The 17,030-nt window shown below is 41.5% G+C and overlaps 1 protein-coding gene across 1 annotated transcript in view; it reads left to right on the top strand.

The window, feature by feature from the left end:
• Positions 1-17,030, top strand: part of MICU1 (mitochondrial calcium uptake 1) — a 281,117-nt gene that overhangs the window by 148,170 nt on the left and 115,917 nt on the right. Inside the window, exon 7 of the mRNA XM_060768821.2 lies at positions 6,786-6,868. Coding sequence (XP_060624804.2) covers positions 6,786-6,868 — 83 coding nt within the window. The remainder of the gene's footprint in view (positions 1-6,785; positions 6,869-17,030) is intronic.

Below are 17,030 nucleotides of genomic sequence, written 5' to 3'. Positions count from 1 at the left end.
AGCAGGAATATTGCATTCAAATCACCCCTGACAGATGGCCATCCAGCCTCTGTTTAAAAGCTTCCAAAGAAGGAGCCTCCACCACACTCCGGGGCAGAGAGTTCCACTGCTGAACGGCTCTCACAGTCAGGAAGTTCTTCCTCATGTTCAGATGGAATCTCCTCTCTTGTACTTTGAAGCCATTGTTCCGCGTCCTAGTCTCCAGGGAAGCAGAAAATAAGCTTGCTCCCTCCTCCCTGTGGCTTCCTCTCACATATTTATACATGGCTATCATATCCCCTCTCAGCCTTCTCTTCTTCAGGCTAAACATGCCCAGCTCGTCAAGCCGCTCCTCATAGGGCTTGTTCTCTAGACCTTTTATTACTCTCATACCAGAAGTGACTTGCAGTTTCTCAAGTCGCTTCTGACACAATAAAAAAAAAATCAGTAGTCACGGGCCCCTTATGATAGCCCTGGCAAGCTCACTTTCGGCTGTACTGGATGACTAGTCCAGCGAGAAGCAGCCAGATTGCTCACCGGAGCGGCATACAGAGAGCATACCACCCCCCTGTTGCGTCAGCTCCACTGGCTGCCGATCCAATTCCGAGCACAATTCAAAGTGCTGGTTTTGACCTACAAAACCCTATACGGTTCCGGCCCAGTGTATTTGTCCGAACGGATCTCCCTCTACATCCCACCTCGAAGCTTAAGATCTTCTGGGGAGGCTCTGCTCTCGACCCCGCCACTCTCACAAGTGAGGCTGGCGAGGACGAGGAGCAGGGCCTTCTCAGTGGTGGCCCCCCACCTGTGGAACTCACTCCCCGGGGAGATTAGATTGGCGACCTCCCTTCTGACATTCAGGAAAAAACTGAAGACCTGGGTTTGGGACCAAGCCTTTGGACACACTGGCAGCTAAATTAAGGATCTGACGACAGACAAGGACAAATGGAATGGAATGGATATATGGACTCTGAACCCGAGCATGAGATTGTTTTAATATTTTATTATGTACTGATGTTTTAATTTTAACTGCTGAATTGCTTTTTGTATTTTATATTACTGTCAATTGATTTAGGCATTTAATTGTGCCTCCTCTGTAAGCCGCCCTGAGTCCCCCCCGGGGTGAGAAGGGCGGGGTATAAGTAAATGAAATAAATAATAATAATAAATAATGACTCCACAATTTAGGCATCTGTTTCCCACTCTGTCCTTTTTATTACTGAACTTTTTTGAGTGTCTGCTGTAGACTCATCTTGTGTTTCAAATAATAATAATAATAATAATAATAATAATAATAATAATAATCTTGTGGGTTTTTTCGGGCTATAGAGCCATGTTCTAGAGGCATTTCTCCTGACGTTTCGCCTGCATCTATGGCAAGCATCCTCAGAGGTAGAGGTCTGTTGGAATTAGGACAATGGGTTTATATATATCTGTGGAATGGCTGGGGTGGGGCAAGGAGCTCTTCCCTGCTGCAGTTAGGTGTGAATGTTTAGCTGATCACCTTCATTAGCATTTGAAGGCCTGTCTGAGCCTGGGAAAATCTGTTGCTGGGAGGTGTTAATCTGTGCCTGGTTTTTTCCTCTCTGTTGTTTAGCTGTTATAATTTTAGAGTTTTTTAATACTGGTAGCCAGATTTTGTTCATTTTCATGGTCTCTTCCTTTCTGTTGAAATTGTCCACATGCTTGTGGATTTCAATGGCTTCTCTGTGTAGTCTGACATGGTGGTTGTTGGTGTGGTCCAGCATTTCTGTGTTCTCAAATAATATGCTGTGTCCAGGCTGGTTCATCAGGTGCTCTGCTATGGCTGACTTCTCTGGTTGAAGGAGTCTGCAGTGCCTTTCATGTTCCTTGATGCGTGTCTGGGCGCTGCGTTTGGTGGTCCCTATGTAGTCTTGTCCACAGCTGCATGGTATACGGTAGACTCCTGCAGAGGTGAGAGGACAATAGTCTACCGTATACCATGCAGCTGTGGTGAGAGGACACCTCCTGCAGAGGTGAGAGGACAAACCTTCGACATTACAATAATAATAATAATAATAATAATAATAATAATAATAATATGCTATGTTTCTGTTCCACTCTATCTCCCCAGGGGGGACTCAGAGTGGATTACAGAAACTTGCATGACAAACATTCAATGCAGTTACACAACTAACAACAAAGACAGACAGACAGTAAGAGGCAAGGCTTCCTTCTTTTTCCATCTCCATCATCTGGAGGCTGTACTCGACTAGGCCATGGGGTGGTGCTGTTGTTTCAATTTCCAATCCAAGGAGGCTGTTGTCCTTGGATGCCTTCCTGATCAAATTTTTGCTGGCATGTTTTTCAGGGGCATGTTTACTTCCCCTGCCGAAGCAGTACATATTTATCTACTCACATTGCTTTGTTTTCAAACTTTTAGGTAAACAGAAGCTAGGGCTGATGGCGAGAACTTACCCCACCCATGGCTTGAACTGTTGACCTTCCGGTCAACAAGCTTTACAGAAGTTGGTGGTTAAGCTGTTGTGCTAGCCGCAGCCACCCATTTACACAAATCTGTTAACAGCAACACACAGCGCTTACAGTGGATTCTGCAGAAGATACTTTAGCTGTATTCCACTATAAAGAAATTCAGCATGTTTAGCAAGCATTTCAAATGCTGATTCATTATCATTAAATGATTGATGGTTATACCTATCTTATATACCTATATACCTGGGACCCAAAAACACAACTCGTGGAGAAGGTTCACTGATGGTAGTAGGCAGGTGTGGGCAAACCCCGGCCCATAGGATGGATGTAGACCCTCAGGTTCCTTCCTCCAGCTCTCCCCTATCTCCCCATCCACCCCATGTTGAGAAGAGGGCTATAACGAATCTGACCCTCACTCAGCCAAATCATAAAGAATCTCACCGCTGCTTCTTCAAATTATAACAACCACACAGCAGGCTACCAAATTATAACGATGACACCACTCCAGATTATCTCATCAAAAATATAGAGGGAGAATAGATGTTGATCAACTATTTATTTATTTATTTGTCGTGTCAGGGCAAACCGGTCAATTATATTACAATTTTATTATTATTATTATTATTATTATTATTATTATATTGACCAACTGTCTATTTAGCAGTTAGGAACTGGGAGCCACTGGAACTGCATGACTTAAAAATGATTCTTTAAAAAGTTTCCGCTGCCACCATATTACTAATGCACAGGCTGAGGTACTATTGAGAGATTGTTCAGTAACACACTCTGTGTCACTAAAGTCTTTCTAGAGGCTGGTAAAAAGCTGACTCGAATAACACTTTTACCACAAAGGTATTCACACTGAGGCTGGTATAAGTTGGTAAAAATAACAAGAACTTTTATTGAACAAATTTGGATATTTCAGGTACAAATGCTTGATGGTTTCAGTAAAAAACTGGCATACAAAGCTTGTGGTTACATTTGAGAAGAGATCATAAAAACTTCCGGGTTACAAGTCTTAAAGTTTCAACACAGAAAATTACTTCAGGAAATGAATCTCTGAAAGTAACTCCCACAAAAATCCCCCTTAGGAAACTAGCCAAAACCTGAACTAGACTTCCTTAAGGAAAAGAACAGACCACTAACAGGGTTCTGCTCCTCAAAGTATTCTAGCTATAATTCTTTATCGCTACACTGAATACTAAACAAAAGACTGACCCAGATTCCTTCTTCAAAACACTCCAAACTGCTCTCTCTAACACCCGTTCCAACCCTCAACTCTCAACCCTCAACTCTCAACCCTCAACTCTCAACTGGCAATCTCAGAACTCAAGCCTCAGTTTAAAAGTCACTTTTTTCCTTCAGATCACTTAGGCTCTGCCCCCATCGTTCTAACCTATCCTAGTGGTCTAACTTTCCTTCCAAGACTAGAACATGCCCCCTTAAAGCAAACCTAACCTAAGATGGTGTCTCCCTTCTCCAAAATGGATGCTGGGGCTTCACCAGACCCACTCTCTTAGGCCTAAGCTAGCGTACCAAGGTAAGGGAATAATTACAAGGGCCAGGGCAATAACATACGGCTGTTGGGGCTCTCTCAGGAACCCTGGGCAGCTGCATGTCAAATCCCTCCTCCCCCAGCCCCAACCCCCTTGACCTCCCCCACCCTGTGCCAATCACCCGACCCAGCATGTAGCACCCATGCAAAAAGTTTGCTCATGTCTGATGTAACCTCTCTGGAAAGAGGCCTTGAGATTAAAGGTTGCAACCATAGCAGATAGACTGGGGAAGGTTTGTGCCAAGTGGGGCTTTTCAGTGCATCTTCCAAAGTCTGGCACAAGCATTGACTACTGGTACACAGGTTCACTGGTGTTGGTTTTGTAAATCAATGCCTCGGAAAAAGGACTATGTACTTTAGAGGGAGCAACATAATTCTTATAGATAAGAATGTATTGTTCTGCTTGCTCCCCAAGCATATAAATTAATATTCTGCTGTGATTGAAAATTCTAGAAGAGTCTGGAAATATATTTTGTTTAATACTGGCATGCATTGTGTGTGTGTGTTGCACTTTAGCAGTAAGGCAGAAGAAAATACCACAATCTGCAATTTTTTTAAAGACCCCATTAATTGGATTTCACTTTTCCACATTTGTTATGCATTTCCATCAGCTTCAAATCGAATGAGAGAACGTGAACTAATTGGCTATGGTTTCATATAATGACACTTATTCTGCATAAATGCATAATGTAGAATGGTGAGAATTTTTACAGACATTAATAGTAGGAATTATTGTATAATGGCAAATATTTAAGGAAGAATATCTTTCTACCTTCTGAAGCGAGAGCGATTTTGCTAGAGGCAAATTAGACTTATCACTTTCCTTGAAGTGGTAGCAACATCACTCAAATGGACTCAGGTTTTGAAATGCCTCATATAAATATTAAGGCTTACTTAAAATTCCCCGGTTGGTTTATTTGAAGATATCCAGATGGTAACCCTAAAGCAAAGATTGTATACTTGAGCTATAGCAGGTTAGGGAATACAACTAAAATTTTCCATGTGAAATTGGACAGCAAACAGAATGTTAGTGGGTACAAACGTTTTTTCTTCCAAGATATTCCCTGGCAAAGAAATTCATGGTACAGACATTACAAAGTAGGAGTAGATGTCTCCTGTCTTAGGCTTCTTCCACACAGCTGAATAAGATCCCAGATTATCTGCTTTGAACAGTGTGGACTCAGATATCCCAGCTCGAAGCAGATATTGTGGGAATTTCTGCCTTGATATTCAGGTTTATATGTCTGTGTGGAAGGGCCCATAGACTTACTTACTTAGGTGATCCTTCATTGTCTGAGTAGGATTGTTTTCCAAGATCAGTGTACTGGCGGTGGGTACGTAGGTGACTGTGGAGCCGTATTCTTGATCTGCATCTTCTCTCGCAGTGAGGGCATTGATTTCCAAGTGGAAGGCGGTCCCGGTCGGGGTTGGCTTGATGCGCCTTCCTCTTGGCATGTTTCTCTCTTTCACCCTTCATTTGTGCCTCTTTGAATTCTGCAGCACTGCTGGTCACAGCTGACCTCCAGCTGGAGCGCTCAAGGGCCAGGGCTTCCCAGTTCTCAGTGTCTATGCCAGAGTTTTTTAAGTTGGCTTTGAGCCCATCTTTAAATCTCTTTTCCTGTCCACCAACATTCCATTTTCCATTCTTGAGTTCGGAGTAGAGCAACTGCTTTGGGAGACAGTGGTTGGGCATCCAGACAACGTGGCAGGTCCAGCGGAGTTGATGGCGGAGGACCATCACTTCAATTCTGGTGGTCTTTGCTTCTTCCAGCACACTGACATTTGTCCGCTTGCCTACCCAAGAGATTTGCAGGCCCCTAGAAGTCACTTTAGGGATACCACAGGATTTTTACAAAGACCTGCAGCAGAATGTTTCAAGCAACTGCTTTGAATGTAATGCTGTGGACCTTTGTAATAATAGTAATAATAATTGAGCTTCCCTATTAGAGCAAATGATTTGTATTTAACTGGCAGTGTTTTTTTTAATGCAATACTTTTGGTTGGGTTGATGAATGATACTAAAATAGATTTTGGAAGTTTACTTACAGCAAACATAGCAGAGATGTTTGCTGTAAGTAGGACGTAAAGGTGGTCATGGGAGTTATGTGTGCTAACTTTGGTCCAGGTTCGTCGCTCGTGCAAGTCACAGTGACCTGTGAAAGTGGCAGCCAATCAGAAAGCTGCCATATACACACATACAAACATTCACTTTTATTGTGTATAGATTATGAAAAATGGAAGTGCACTGAGCTGTATGTTCTTGTTTTTATGCCTTTTTCTGTGATATATGCTAACATCCATGCATAAACATGGATATGCAGGTCCCCCCAATGATAATAAATGGAATTACATTTTATGCCTAGTACATATGCTTGCGTACTATGTAAAACCCGTTCACTTCCGTGTTTGTAATCTCAATGTTCTGTTCCTATATTTTCTTTTCTTCTTCTCCCATTATTGACGTACCTTTCCAGTTTAGTTATACACTATTACCCTGACTGTTTTTCATCTTATCAATTTTTCCATTTGTGGGGATTGTAGCAAATATTGCACATTAATTTACAACATTATATAAAAAGAGTGTCCATAAGTCCAGAAGAGTAGCACATCCCGTGTGAACCATGATGGAAACTTGCGTAGAAAGATCCGTGCTAATGAAAATATTTGTTTTTCGAAACTATTGCATTTCTTGAAAATAAATATTTTGTACCGATAATATTCATAGATCAAATGTGCTCTGCCTTCTTATTATTTTATAACATATGTTCATTTCTGTAATGTATTTCTTTCTGTACAGCTCCTCAGAGGAACTTTGAAATTGCTTTCAAGATGTTTGATCTAAATGGTGATGGAGAAGTGGATATGGAAGAGTTTGAACAGGCAAGTCTTCCCCCTCCCCCTGAAACCTTGTCATAGGAGTAGATATTTGTTTGCCATTAGTCTAATTTCCTCTTCTTCTTATGTTTATGCATAATACTCTGCTATTAAGAGCCCATACTTCTTCTTGAAGTATGTTTGACTTTATCTTTGTAAATACAGAAAAGCTGAGTGCATGTTTCCCATTTTGTTTGACTACAACTCTGGATACTTGAAGCTCTGCTTGGCTCTGCTTGGCTGTGGAAACCCACTGAGTGACCCCGGCAACTCACACTTTCTCAGCCTCAGAGGAAAATGAAGATTAAAATCAGAGCTGTTCAAGTCTTTCCGCACCTTTTTCTGCAGTCTAGCATAGAATCATAGAATCATTGTATTGGAAGATACCTCATGGGCCATCCAATCCAACCCCCTGCCAAGAAGCAAGAAAATCACATTTCAGGCACCCCCGACAGATGGCCATCTAGCCTATGTTTAAAAGACTCCAAAGAAGGCGCATCCACTATACTCCAGCCTTCTCTTCTTCAGGCTAAACATGCCCAGCCAGGCCCGTAGCCAGGATTTTGTTTCGGGGGGGGGGGGGGCTGAGTTTGGTTCGGGGGGGGGGGGGGAGAGCTGAGTCTGAGTGAAAGAGGATCTACCCTAGCAAACCTTTTGTATCGTTACCCCAATACCCCCATGCATATGGGATATATTGAGCATGGTGATCAGAACATGATATGAATAAACATAACAGTTTAAATAATATACCAGTAAGGCCTTTTCGCAGACCACCATGAGAATTAGGGGGGGGGGGGCTGAAGCCCCCCAAGCCCCCCACCCCCCACCCCTCCGGCTACATGCCTGTGCCCAGCTCTTTAAGCCGCTTCTCATAGAGCTTATTTTCCAGACCCTTGATCATTTTAGTCGCTCCTCTGGACACTTTCCAGCTTGTCAATATCTCTCTTCAATTGTGGTGCCCAGAATTGGACACAATATTCCAGGTGTGGTCTAACCAAGGCATTTGAGGTTGAGAAAATATGACTTGCTCAAAGACACCCAGCGGATTTCTATGGCCAAATAAGGATTTGAGTTTTGGTCTCCAAGTTGTAGTACAAGACTCAAGCCTCTACCATATACTGGCCTTTCCTCATAGCATAATGACCGACCGCAAATTCTTGCTTTTAAAATAACTTTTTTCACACATCTGTTTCCTACTCTCTTTGTGCATTCTTCCAGGATTACCACAGTCTGCAGAGATTTGGCTAGAATACACAACTCTCAATTAAAATAAATAAATAAGATGTACAGTCAGACTAATTCAACTTGAATTGTGCTTTTAAGTACACTGTGAATTGTCCATGTTTTCAAAAACAAATAAAACTCCACTCAACTGCAAACCTGCTTAAATTACAAATAATAGAATATGATCTTGTTTCTTGCACAGCTATTTTAGCAGTAATAGAGACAAATTACATGCAACTTCTTTTATTTCTTCCTCTTTGAATGTATTGCCTTTGGCTGTAGTTTTTTGATCTGCAGCCAACTTTACTACTTCTCCATTCTCCATAAATGACTTTATCTCTACCACCACCACCACCACCACCACCCCCCTCCCACCTTTTTCAATCGGGACTTTGGGGATTCTTTTTCATTTACAACAAAGGACTTTCATAGTCCTTTAGACATTCTGATATGGAAATTGTATTTTTTAAAAAAACAAACATTTTCATACTGGAAACAAAACAAATTGCATTTTTCCCTATACATAAGAAAAGTAAATTTATTTATTTATTTATTTACTTCATTTGTATACCGCCATTCTCAGCCCTAAGGCGACTCGTAGCGGTTTACAACAAGCAAAAACAAGGCGAACAATCAAGGCAAAAATTCAATGCGGCATCAACAAGGTACTTAAAAACAGTTAACACAGAAACAAATTAAACAATTTAACAGTAATAAACATTCAGTGGCGTCTCATAACTAGAATCATGATCCAAACTCGTCAGTCATAGTTCCATTTCCTGAAATTCATTGCACTGCTTATTCAAATGCCTGTTCAAATAACCAGGTTTTCACTTTCCTCCGGAATACCATCAGTGAGGGGGCCAATCTGATGTCCGTGGGAAGGGCGTTCCACAGCTGAGGGGCCACCACCGAGAAGGCCCTGTCTCTCGTCCCCGCCAGCCGCGCCTGTGTTGCAGGCGGGATCGAGAGCAGGGCCTCCCCGGAAGGTCTCAAAGTCCTAGTGGGTTCGTAGGTGGAGATGCGATCGGATAGGTAACTTGGGCCAGAACCGTTTAGGGCTTTATAGGCCAAAGCCCGGTAGCAAATTGGTAGCCAATGGAGCTGGCGCAACAGAGGGGTTGTATGCTTCCTGTGTGCCGCCCCTGTTAGTATCATGGCTGCCACACGCTGGACCAATTGAAGCTTCCGTGCTGTCTTCAATGGCAACCCCACGTAGAGAGCGTTGCAGTAGTCTAAACGGGATGTAACAAGAGCGTGGACTACCGTGGCCAAGTCAGACTTCCCAAGGTATGGGCGCAGCTGGCGCACAAGCTTTAACTGTGCGAATGCTCCCCTGGTCACCGCTAAAACCTGGGGTTCCAGGCTCAGTAAAGGTTTGGCTCAGTAAAGGTTCCAGGCTCAGTAAAGGTTTGGCTCCGTTGGCAATTTGCCCACAGCATTAGAAAGCAGTGAAGCTTTTTGTTTGCTGGGTATTGTGTCAATCATTGAGCAATCACTCTCTGTAATGACTAAATCAAATAGCAAAGGCCGACAGGATTGAAGCCAAAAAAACAAAATATTAAGTGGGAAGTGTCAGATTATTTGCAGGAGATCCAACTCTTTGCCGATCTATCATTTATTTATTTTTAAAAGAGAGGCCACTCTCCAACTCTAACCGCAGTCATTAAGTTTGTCTCTTCAATGCCACCCCGGGCCCTGAGCCTCCAATGCTATCATGTCTAACCAAGAAGAGGCTGTTGGTAACATTAAGCATGTTAAATGGAGCATCAACAGGAATCAGGCGCAATTTGCAATCCAAAGTCTAACAAAGGAAAAGCACATGTACACAAATGTGTATGTTCATGTGCACACATAACATACATGTTTTTCAAGGAAATGCTCTGAGATTCCTCACCTGTGGATTGAAAAAGGCAGCTGAGATTTAGGAACCTTACTAACTATAATAACCTTTCAGTTAGACAACAGGAAATAATGCTCTATATGGGCTGCACTTGGGAAAAGTTTAGAAAACACAAAAAGGAGGGGAGAAAGAGCAGGGAAAGCAAATTGCCTCTATTAGGCTGCTTTTCCTGATCTTTTCTCCTCATATATATTCTTTTGCCTTCTGTATTTGCACCCTCTCTCCTAATTACGACCCCTCAAATAAACAGATCCTCCCCCTTCTTTAGCTCTTCCTAAGCATGTTCCCTCCAAGCATTTTTTAAAAGGAAAGGGTGTCTAACTTCTACCCTTGACTTCTACCCTTGATCCACACAGTCAAAGGCTTTAGAATAGTCAATGAAGCAGAAGTAGATGTTTTTCTGAAACTCCTGCCTTTCTCCATTATCCAGCGGATATTGGCAAACTGGTCTCTCGTTCCTCTGCCTTTTCTAAACCCAGCTTGAACATCTGGCAACTCTCGCTCCATATATTGCTGGAGTCTTCCTTGCAGGATCTTGAGCATTACCTTACTGGCATGAGAGATAAGGGCCACTGTACGGAAGTTTGAGCAGTCTTTTGCATTTCCCTTTTTTGGTATGGGGATATAAGTTGATTTTTTCCAGTCTGATGGCCATTCTTGTGTTTTCCATATATGCTGGCATATGGCATGCATCACCTAGGAACCCTACTAACTATAATAACCTTTCAGTTAGACAACAGGAAATAATGCTCTATATGGGCTGCATTTGGGAAAAGTTTAGAAAACACAAAAAGGAGGTGGGAAAGAGCAGGGAAAGCAAATTGCCTCTATTAGGCTGCTTTTCCTGTTCTTTTCTCCAGGCCACATTCTTCTTCCTCCTCATATATATTCTTTTCCCTTCTGTATTTGCACCCTCTCTCCTAATTATGACCCCTCAAATAAACAGATCCTCCCCCTTCTTTAGCTCTTCCTAAGCATGTTCCCTCCAAGCATTTTTTAAAAGGAAAGGGTGCGTCTAACTTCCACCCTTGACTTAACTATGGATCAAAGCAAAATCAATACTTTTGGCCCCCAAATCTGCCCTTGACTTATACACAAATATATACAATATCCATATTTGTGTTGGCTGTAGGATCCACAGATTCCCACTAGGAGCAAACTCTTTTCAGAATACTGAATGATTTGAAAAGTATTACTTGCCAACCTCTAACTTCCAGGTACTTTATATTTTACTTTGAAAAACGTTTAAATTGCTTCTTGGGCTATTTCAAACAATCGCATTTTCAAACTGGGGCTAACACACATGAGTATTTTTTCTACCAATGAAAGGCTTTCATTCTGCTACTTCATAGGATCTGGAAAACAATCCTATGAGGAGCAGGTTTAGCCTGTAGAAGAGAAGGCTGAGAGGAGACATGATGGCCATGTATAAATATGTGAGGGGAAGTCATAGGGAGGAGGGAGCAAGCTTGGTTTCTGCTGCCATGGAGACTAGGACGCGGAGCAACGGCTTCAAACTACAGGAAAGGAGATTCCACTTGAACATTAGGAAGAACTTCCTGACTGTGAGAGCTGTTCAACAGTGGAACTCTCTGCCCCAGAGTGTGGTGGAGGCTCCTTCTTTGAAGGCTTTTAAACAGAGGCTGGATGGCCATCTGTCAGGGGTGCTTTTAATGCAATCTTCAAAAGCAACAAAATAATAAGTAGTATTATACAGAGCAGCACCTTAAGAACATTCATCATTAAATTGATCTTGCTACTTTGAACGAAGCCTATGCAAAAGATCACAGCCTGAGAATGTATAGTGGAGATTTCCTAATTTTTGATACCTAGTTTGAGTGCTGATTGCCTGAGTCCTGAAATATGCATATCATGCTGTGTCCCAGTCAGAGAAAATGCTGTGTGACTAGGATGAATAATGTAGGTCTTTATTTTCTCTTTTGGGTTGCTGTTAAACTGAGGAATAATAAGCAGTTAAGAATATAAACTCAGTATACAATTGGATCAAAGTATAAATAATAGATAAAGGAATGAATGAGGCCATCACTAGATAGGACCCCATCCAGTTTAGGACTCATATTTGGTACAATAACACATTTTTTGTTGTTGTTAGTTGCCGTCAAATCAGCTTAGATTTATCGCAAACCTATGAATATACGACCACCACGAAATCCTGTTACTAACCGCCTTGATCAGGTCTGATTTGGTGTTGGAAATGACAACCTTCTTCAAGCCTTCTCTAGTAATGTTTATCTATGACCCTGTTGTTTACTGTTTGGATTTGTTGTTCATTCATTCAGTCGTCTCCGACTCTTCGTAACCTCATGGACCAGCCCACACCAGAGCTCCCTGTCGGCCGTCACCACCCCCAGCTCCTTCAAGGTCAGTCCAGTCACTTCAAGGATGCCATCCATCCATCTTGCTCTTGGTCGGCCTCTCTTCCTTTTACCTTCCACTTTCCCCAGCATAATTGTCTTCTCTAGGCTTTGCTGTTTCCTCATGATGTGGCCAAAGTACTTCAACTTTGTCTCTAGTATCTAGTATCTGTTTGGATATATGTTCTGATATACAGCTTCCTTTACTCTATGCTTTTCCTCTCTCTCCTTCTGACTATGTGACCAGTTGATAGCTGTCTTGTTAAAAGAGATGTTCTGGCCGAATGGCACAGAGAATTATCTCAAACATATCTGAATCTGAACTGATAAGTTTTGTACCTGTGCATGCTGAACACATGAAGGTTGTGAGTAAACCAGATATGTTATTTTTATCAAAGTCTGCTTCATTTTTGTCTCTTGAGTGCATGATATAAAATAAGTTGTTTTATGGGAGAAGATAGATAGATAGATAGACAGACAGATATATAGATATAGATATATATGGCACTAAAAACACTTCTAAAGTTCTGCTGTTTTTATGCACTGGCAAATCTCTTGGAGCTCAGCTTGTGATTGTGTTTCAGGATCAGGGTGCTTTGGATGTGGAGAGTGATGTCAATGAGTTTCAAGATGGCAATGGTTTGGTCAATGATATTGATGCAGAGAATGACCAGGTGATCCCCGTTCAAAGTGTAGTTTCCCATGAGAATGTTCCTGAAGGGTGTGGGGATAATGCTGTACTCCCTGAATTGCTACCAGAGAGTTCCCAGGATTTGGGGCTTGAAAACAACTCTGCACCTGCAGAAGTTAATGAGCAAATAGATAGACGGCAGGAGATTAGTCAAAACAGACAAGCCGAACAGTGCCTTCGGCGTTCTGCCAGAAAAAGATAAGGGAATCTCAGTTAAAGCAAAACCAATTTCTGAGTGCTTGGGATAGCTTAACGAGGGGATAAAAGTCCCAAGTATGGGAAATGTAGCCAGATGAAGCATTATTTGGAATCAAGTTAAGTTCTCGTCCTTGTTTCATGGAAGCTTTGCTTGGAAGATTCATGCTAAATATTTCTTGTTTCATGATTTTGACTCTTGGATTTTAAGATTGCATACTCATGTCTTGGATTAATGTTTCCTGGTTTTCTAGATTATATTAGAGAAGCGTGGACTTTATTTTCATGGACTTTGCTGAACTTTACCCTGGACTATTTTGTTCCTGCTTATCTTCTTAACTGATTGAATTTACCTATTTCTTTAAAGTGCTTTTTACTTTGCTGCTTTTTAATTATCTCCAATAAAAGGATTGTTTTCCTATTCAACGTGCGGTGTTTTAAAGTCAGAGGGCTTTTCCTGTCCTGGAGTGCAACAAAATCTCTGTTTTCCTATCAGATCAGAAATAACAGTTTATTCAGTCTAACAACTGAAACGATTGCCTTGCATAATTATATCTGGTTGTACGTATACAAGCAAACATATTTTAATGGGTTTTCTGCTCTTCTCTGAAAGGTCATGCTTTTTTAAAAAATTATGATCTCTAAATGGCATTTTCCAAAAGTTTTGGAATTCCATTCTCCAAAACTTGGGATTGTGGCTTCCTTAACCTAGTCAATTTATCTCTAATGCAGTCTTCTTCATTTTCTGCAGCCTTCCTTCTACTTTACAAATAATTATTATCTTTTCTAATGAGCAATTCTATCTCATGAGGTGTTCAATGTGAAATATACTCCATGTAGTCTTTTGACTACCAAAAATAGTTCAGGCTTGATTTACTCTTGGACTCACTTAGTAGTTATTTTGGCAGTCTGTTGAATTCGGTTTCCAGCGCCTTATTACACATGAATTAATTCTCTCCCTGCCAGCTGTCTTCACTATCCAGCTTTCACACCTAGAGATCGAAAATGGGAATGCTAAAAGCACAGACAGTCCTGATTTTGTGTACATAAGTATTCTATAAAAGGTCATGCATGGTCTCTGCTATCTGATTAAGATGTATCCAAATGCTATATAGGATGTATCTACTGTAGAATTAAAGCAGTTTAACACTACTTTAACATACATGGATCAATGCTATGGTATTCTGGGACTTGTAGTTTGGTCGGTCACTGGCATTCTCTGGCAGAGAAGGCTAAAGACCTTATAAAATTTCAACTCCCAAGGATCCATGGTAGTTAAAGTTTCCAACTACATTAATTCTACAGTAGAGATGTACCCATGTATTTACTTTCTCTACTTTAAGTTGGAATTGATTTGAAGGCACATAAACACAACAAAGGCCAAGCAGAAGAATAAACTACCTTGGGGTGGGTGGGGGGGGGGGGGGGGGTGGGAAATGGGTTTGTGAACAACGGTGATCAAACTTTCAATATTTTGAATTCTGATCCCAATGTTTAGAAGTATTTATTGTCGAGTATTCCCATTATGACAGCGCCTCTTTTATTGCTTTTTACATAAATTATTTTTTAAAAATCATTTTAGGGGACCAGGAAAATGCAGTAGCATTATTAAAGATGACATTTTCAAAAAGATGATAAATGAAAATGGAAGGCAGACAAACCTGTGTTTTCATTGGGCCTTCCATTTCCAATATTGCAATCTCCTCAGATGATTTAATGACATTCGGTGTCAATTTGCACCATTCAAGTTATCACCAGGAGAATATAACACGGTGTGCCTTTTTAATGAATCTTAAAATCAATGTTATTTGATCATTTAAACCTGCCAAGTCTCCATTTGAGTTTTTCCTAGTATGAAAAAAACCAGACTGCAGTCAGTAAAATAGTGGACATATTTTAGTACTAGGTGCATAGCTTTTCCTTTGATAGAGAATAAGTGTAACTGGCATTTACATATTGTGAATTGCTCTTCTCTGCAAGCATAATCTTCTGTGTAGAGGTTCCCCATCTAGACTGAGCAATTGTGTTTGCCCTATCCCCATGCTTTGATAAGCTAATCCGTGATTATAGATAAGTTATTTAAAGGCTATGGATGTTTTATAAGGGAATGCACTCTCTCTTGCGATACTCTATGTTTCTCAGGGAACCGTTTTTGTTTATGTGCCTTCAAACCAATTCTGTGGGGACTAAGCAATGGGGACTGGGCAGAATGTGCATCCCTGAAACTGGTTGAACTAGAGCAGAGTGGTAAGATTTGCACCTTGCCCGTTTCCTTTTTCAACTCCTATGCCCTTGGGCCCCCATCTATTAATTATTAAAATCTTGTCACTTCCCAAATTGAAATTCAACCAGAAAGCTTTCCCCAACCTCAAGACAGGTTGATTTAAAAAAATCACTAGAAAAATAAACTTTTACCAGGAAAGCACCAGGGCACAGAGCACTTGGCTTTACTACATCTCTTAGAATTCCCCAGCTGCCATAGCTCCTAGTCAAGCTGATGAGGATATTCTATGTGTAGTAGTTCCAAAAGGCAACTGGTCCAGAGGTTGGCCCTTCCTCGATCTCTGCGATGTCTGTTCATGGTCCTTGAATGGATGTTGAGAGTAGTGTGCTACTCTCAACATCTATTTAGCCCAGTTCATCCATCAAAACTACACTGGTTGTTGTTCATTTGTTCAGTTGTTTCCGACTCTTTGTGACCTCATAGACCAGCCCATGCTAGAGCTCCCTGTCGGCCGTCACCACCCCCAGCTTCTTCAAGGTCAATCCAGTCACTTCAAGAATGCCATCCATCCATCTTGCCCTTGGTCGGCCCCTCTTCCTTTTTCCTTCCATTTTCCCCAGCATCATTGTCTTCTCTAAGCTTTCCTTTCTTCTCATGATGTGGTCAAAGTACTTCATCTTGGCCTCTAATATCCTTCCCTCCAATGAGCTGTCGGGCTTTATTTCCTGAAGTATAGACTGGTTGGATCTTCTGGCGGTCCAAGACAGTCTCAGAACTTTCCTCCAGCACCACAGTTCAAAAGCCTTCCCTATGGTCCAGCTCTCACATCCGTAGGTGACTATGGGGAATATCATTGCTTTGACTATGCAGATGTTCGTTGCCAGTGTGATGTCTCTACTCTTCACTATTTTATCAAGATTGGTCATTACTCTCCTCCCAAGAAGTAAGTGTCTCCTGATTTCCTGGCTGCAGTCTGTGTCTGCAGTAATCTTTGCACCTAGAAATACAAAGTCGGTCTTCCTCCACGTTTTCTCCCTCTATTTCCCAGTTGTCAATCATTCTTGTTGCCATAATCTTGGGTTTTTTGATGTTTAACTGCAACCCAGCTTTTGCCTTTCTTCTTTCACCTTGATTAGAAGGCTCTTCAGCTCCTCCTCGCTTTTGGCCATCAGAGTGGTGTCATCTGCATATCTATCTATCTATTTATTTATTTACTTCGCTTATATACCGCGATTCTCAGCCCAAGGGCGACTCACTGCGGTATCTAAAGTTGTTAATGTTTCTTCCAGCAGTTTTCACCCCAGCCTTGCATTCATCAAGCCGTGCACATCGCATGATGTGTTCTGCATACTACTTGATGTGTGTAGTTTTGTAGTTTTGATAGCAGAACTGGGCTGATGGGAGAAGATGATGAACAGTTGTGTTTATTTTTCAACATACCATTTTCTTCATAGCATAATGCAGATATTACTCAACTTCTAACTTCACGTTGAGATATTGCTACTTTTCTCTCTTAATTATGGGAAAAGCACAGCCAAAATAATTTGAACTTTCTG

The sequence above is a fragment of the Anolis sagrei genome, chromosome 3 (genome assembly GCF_037176765.1).
Source record: "Anolis sagrei isolate rAnoSag1 chromosome 3, rAnoSag1.mat, whole genome shotgun sequence".
Taxonomy (NCBI): domain Eukaryota; kingdom Metazoa; phylum Chordata; class Lepidosauria; order Squamata; family Dactyloidae; genus Anolis; species Anolis sagrei.
Note: the sequence above shows the minus strand (reverse complement) of the source record. Positions and strands in the feature narration are given on the sequence as shown.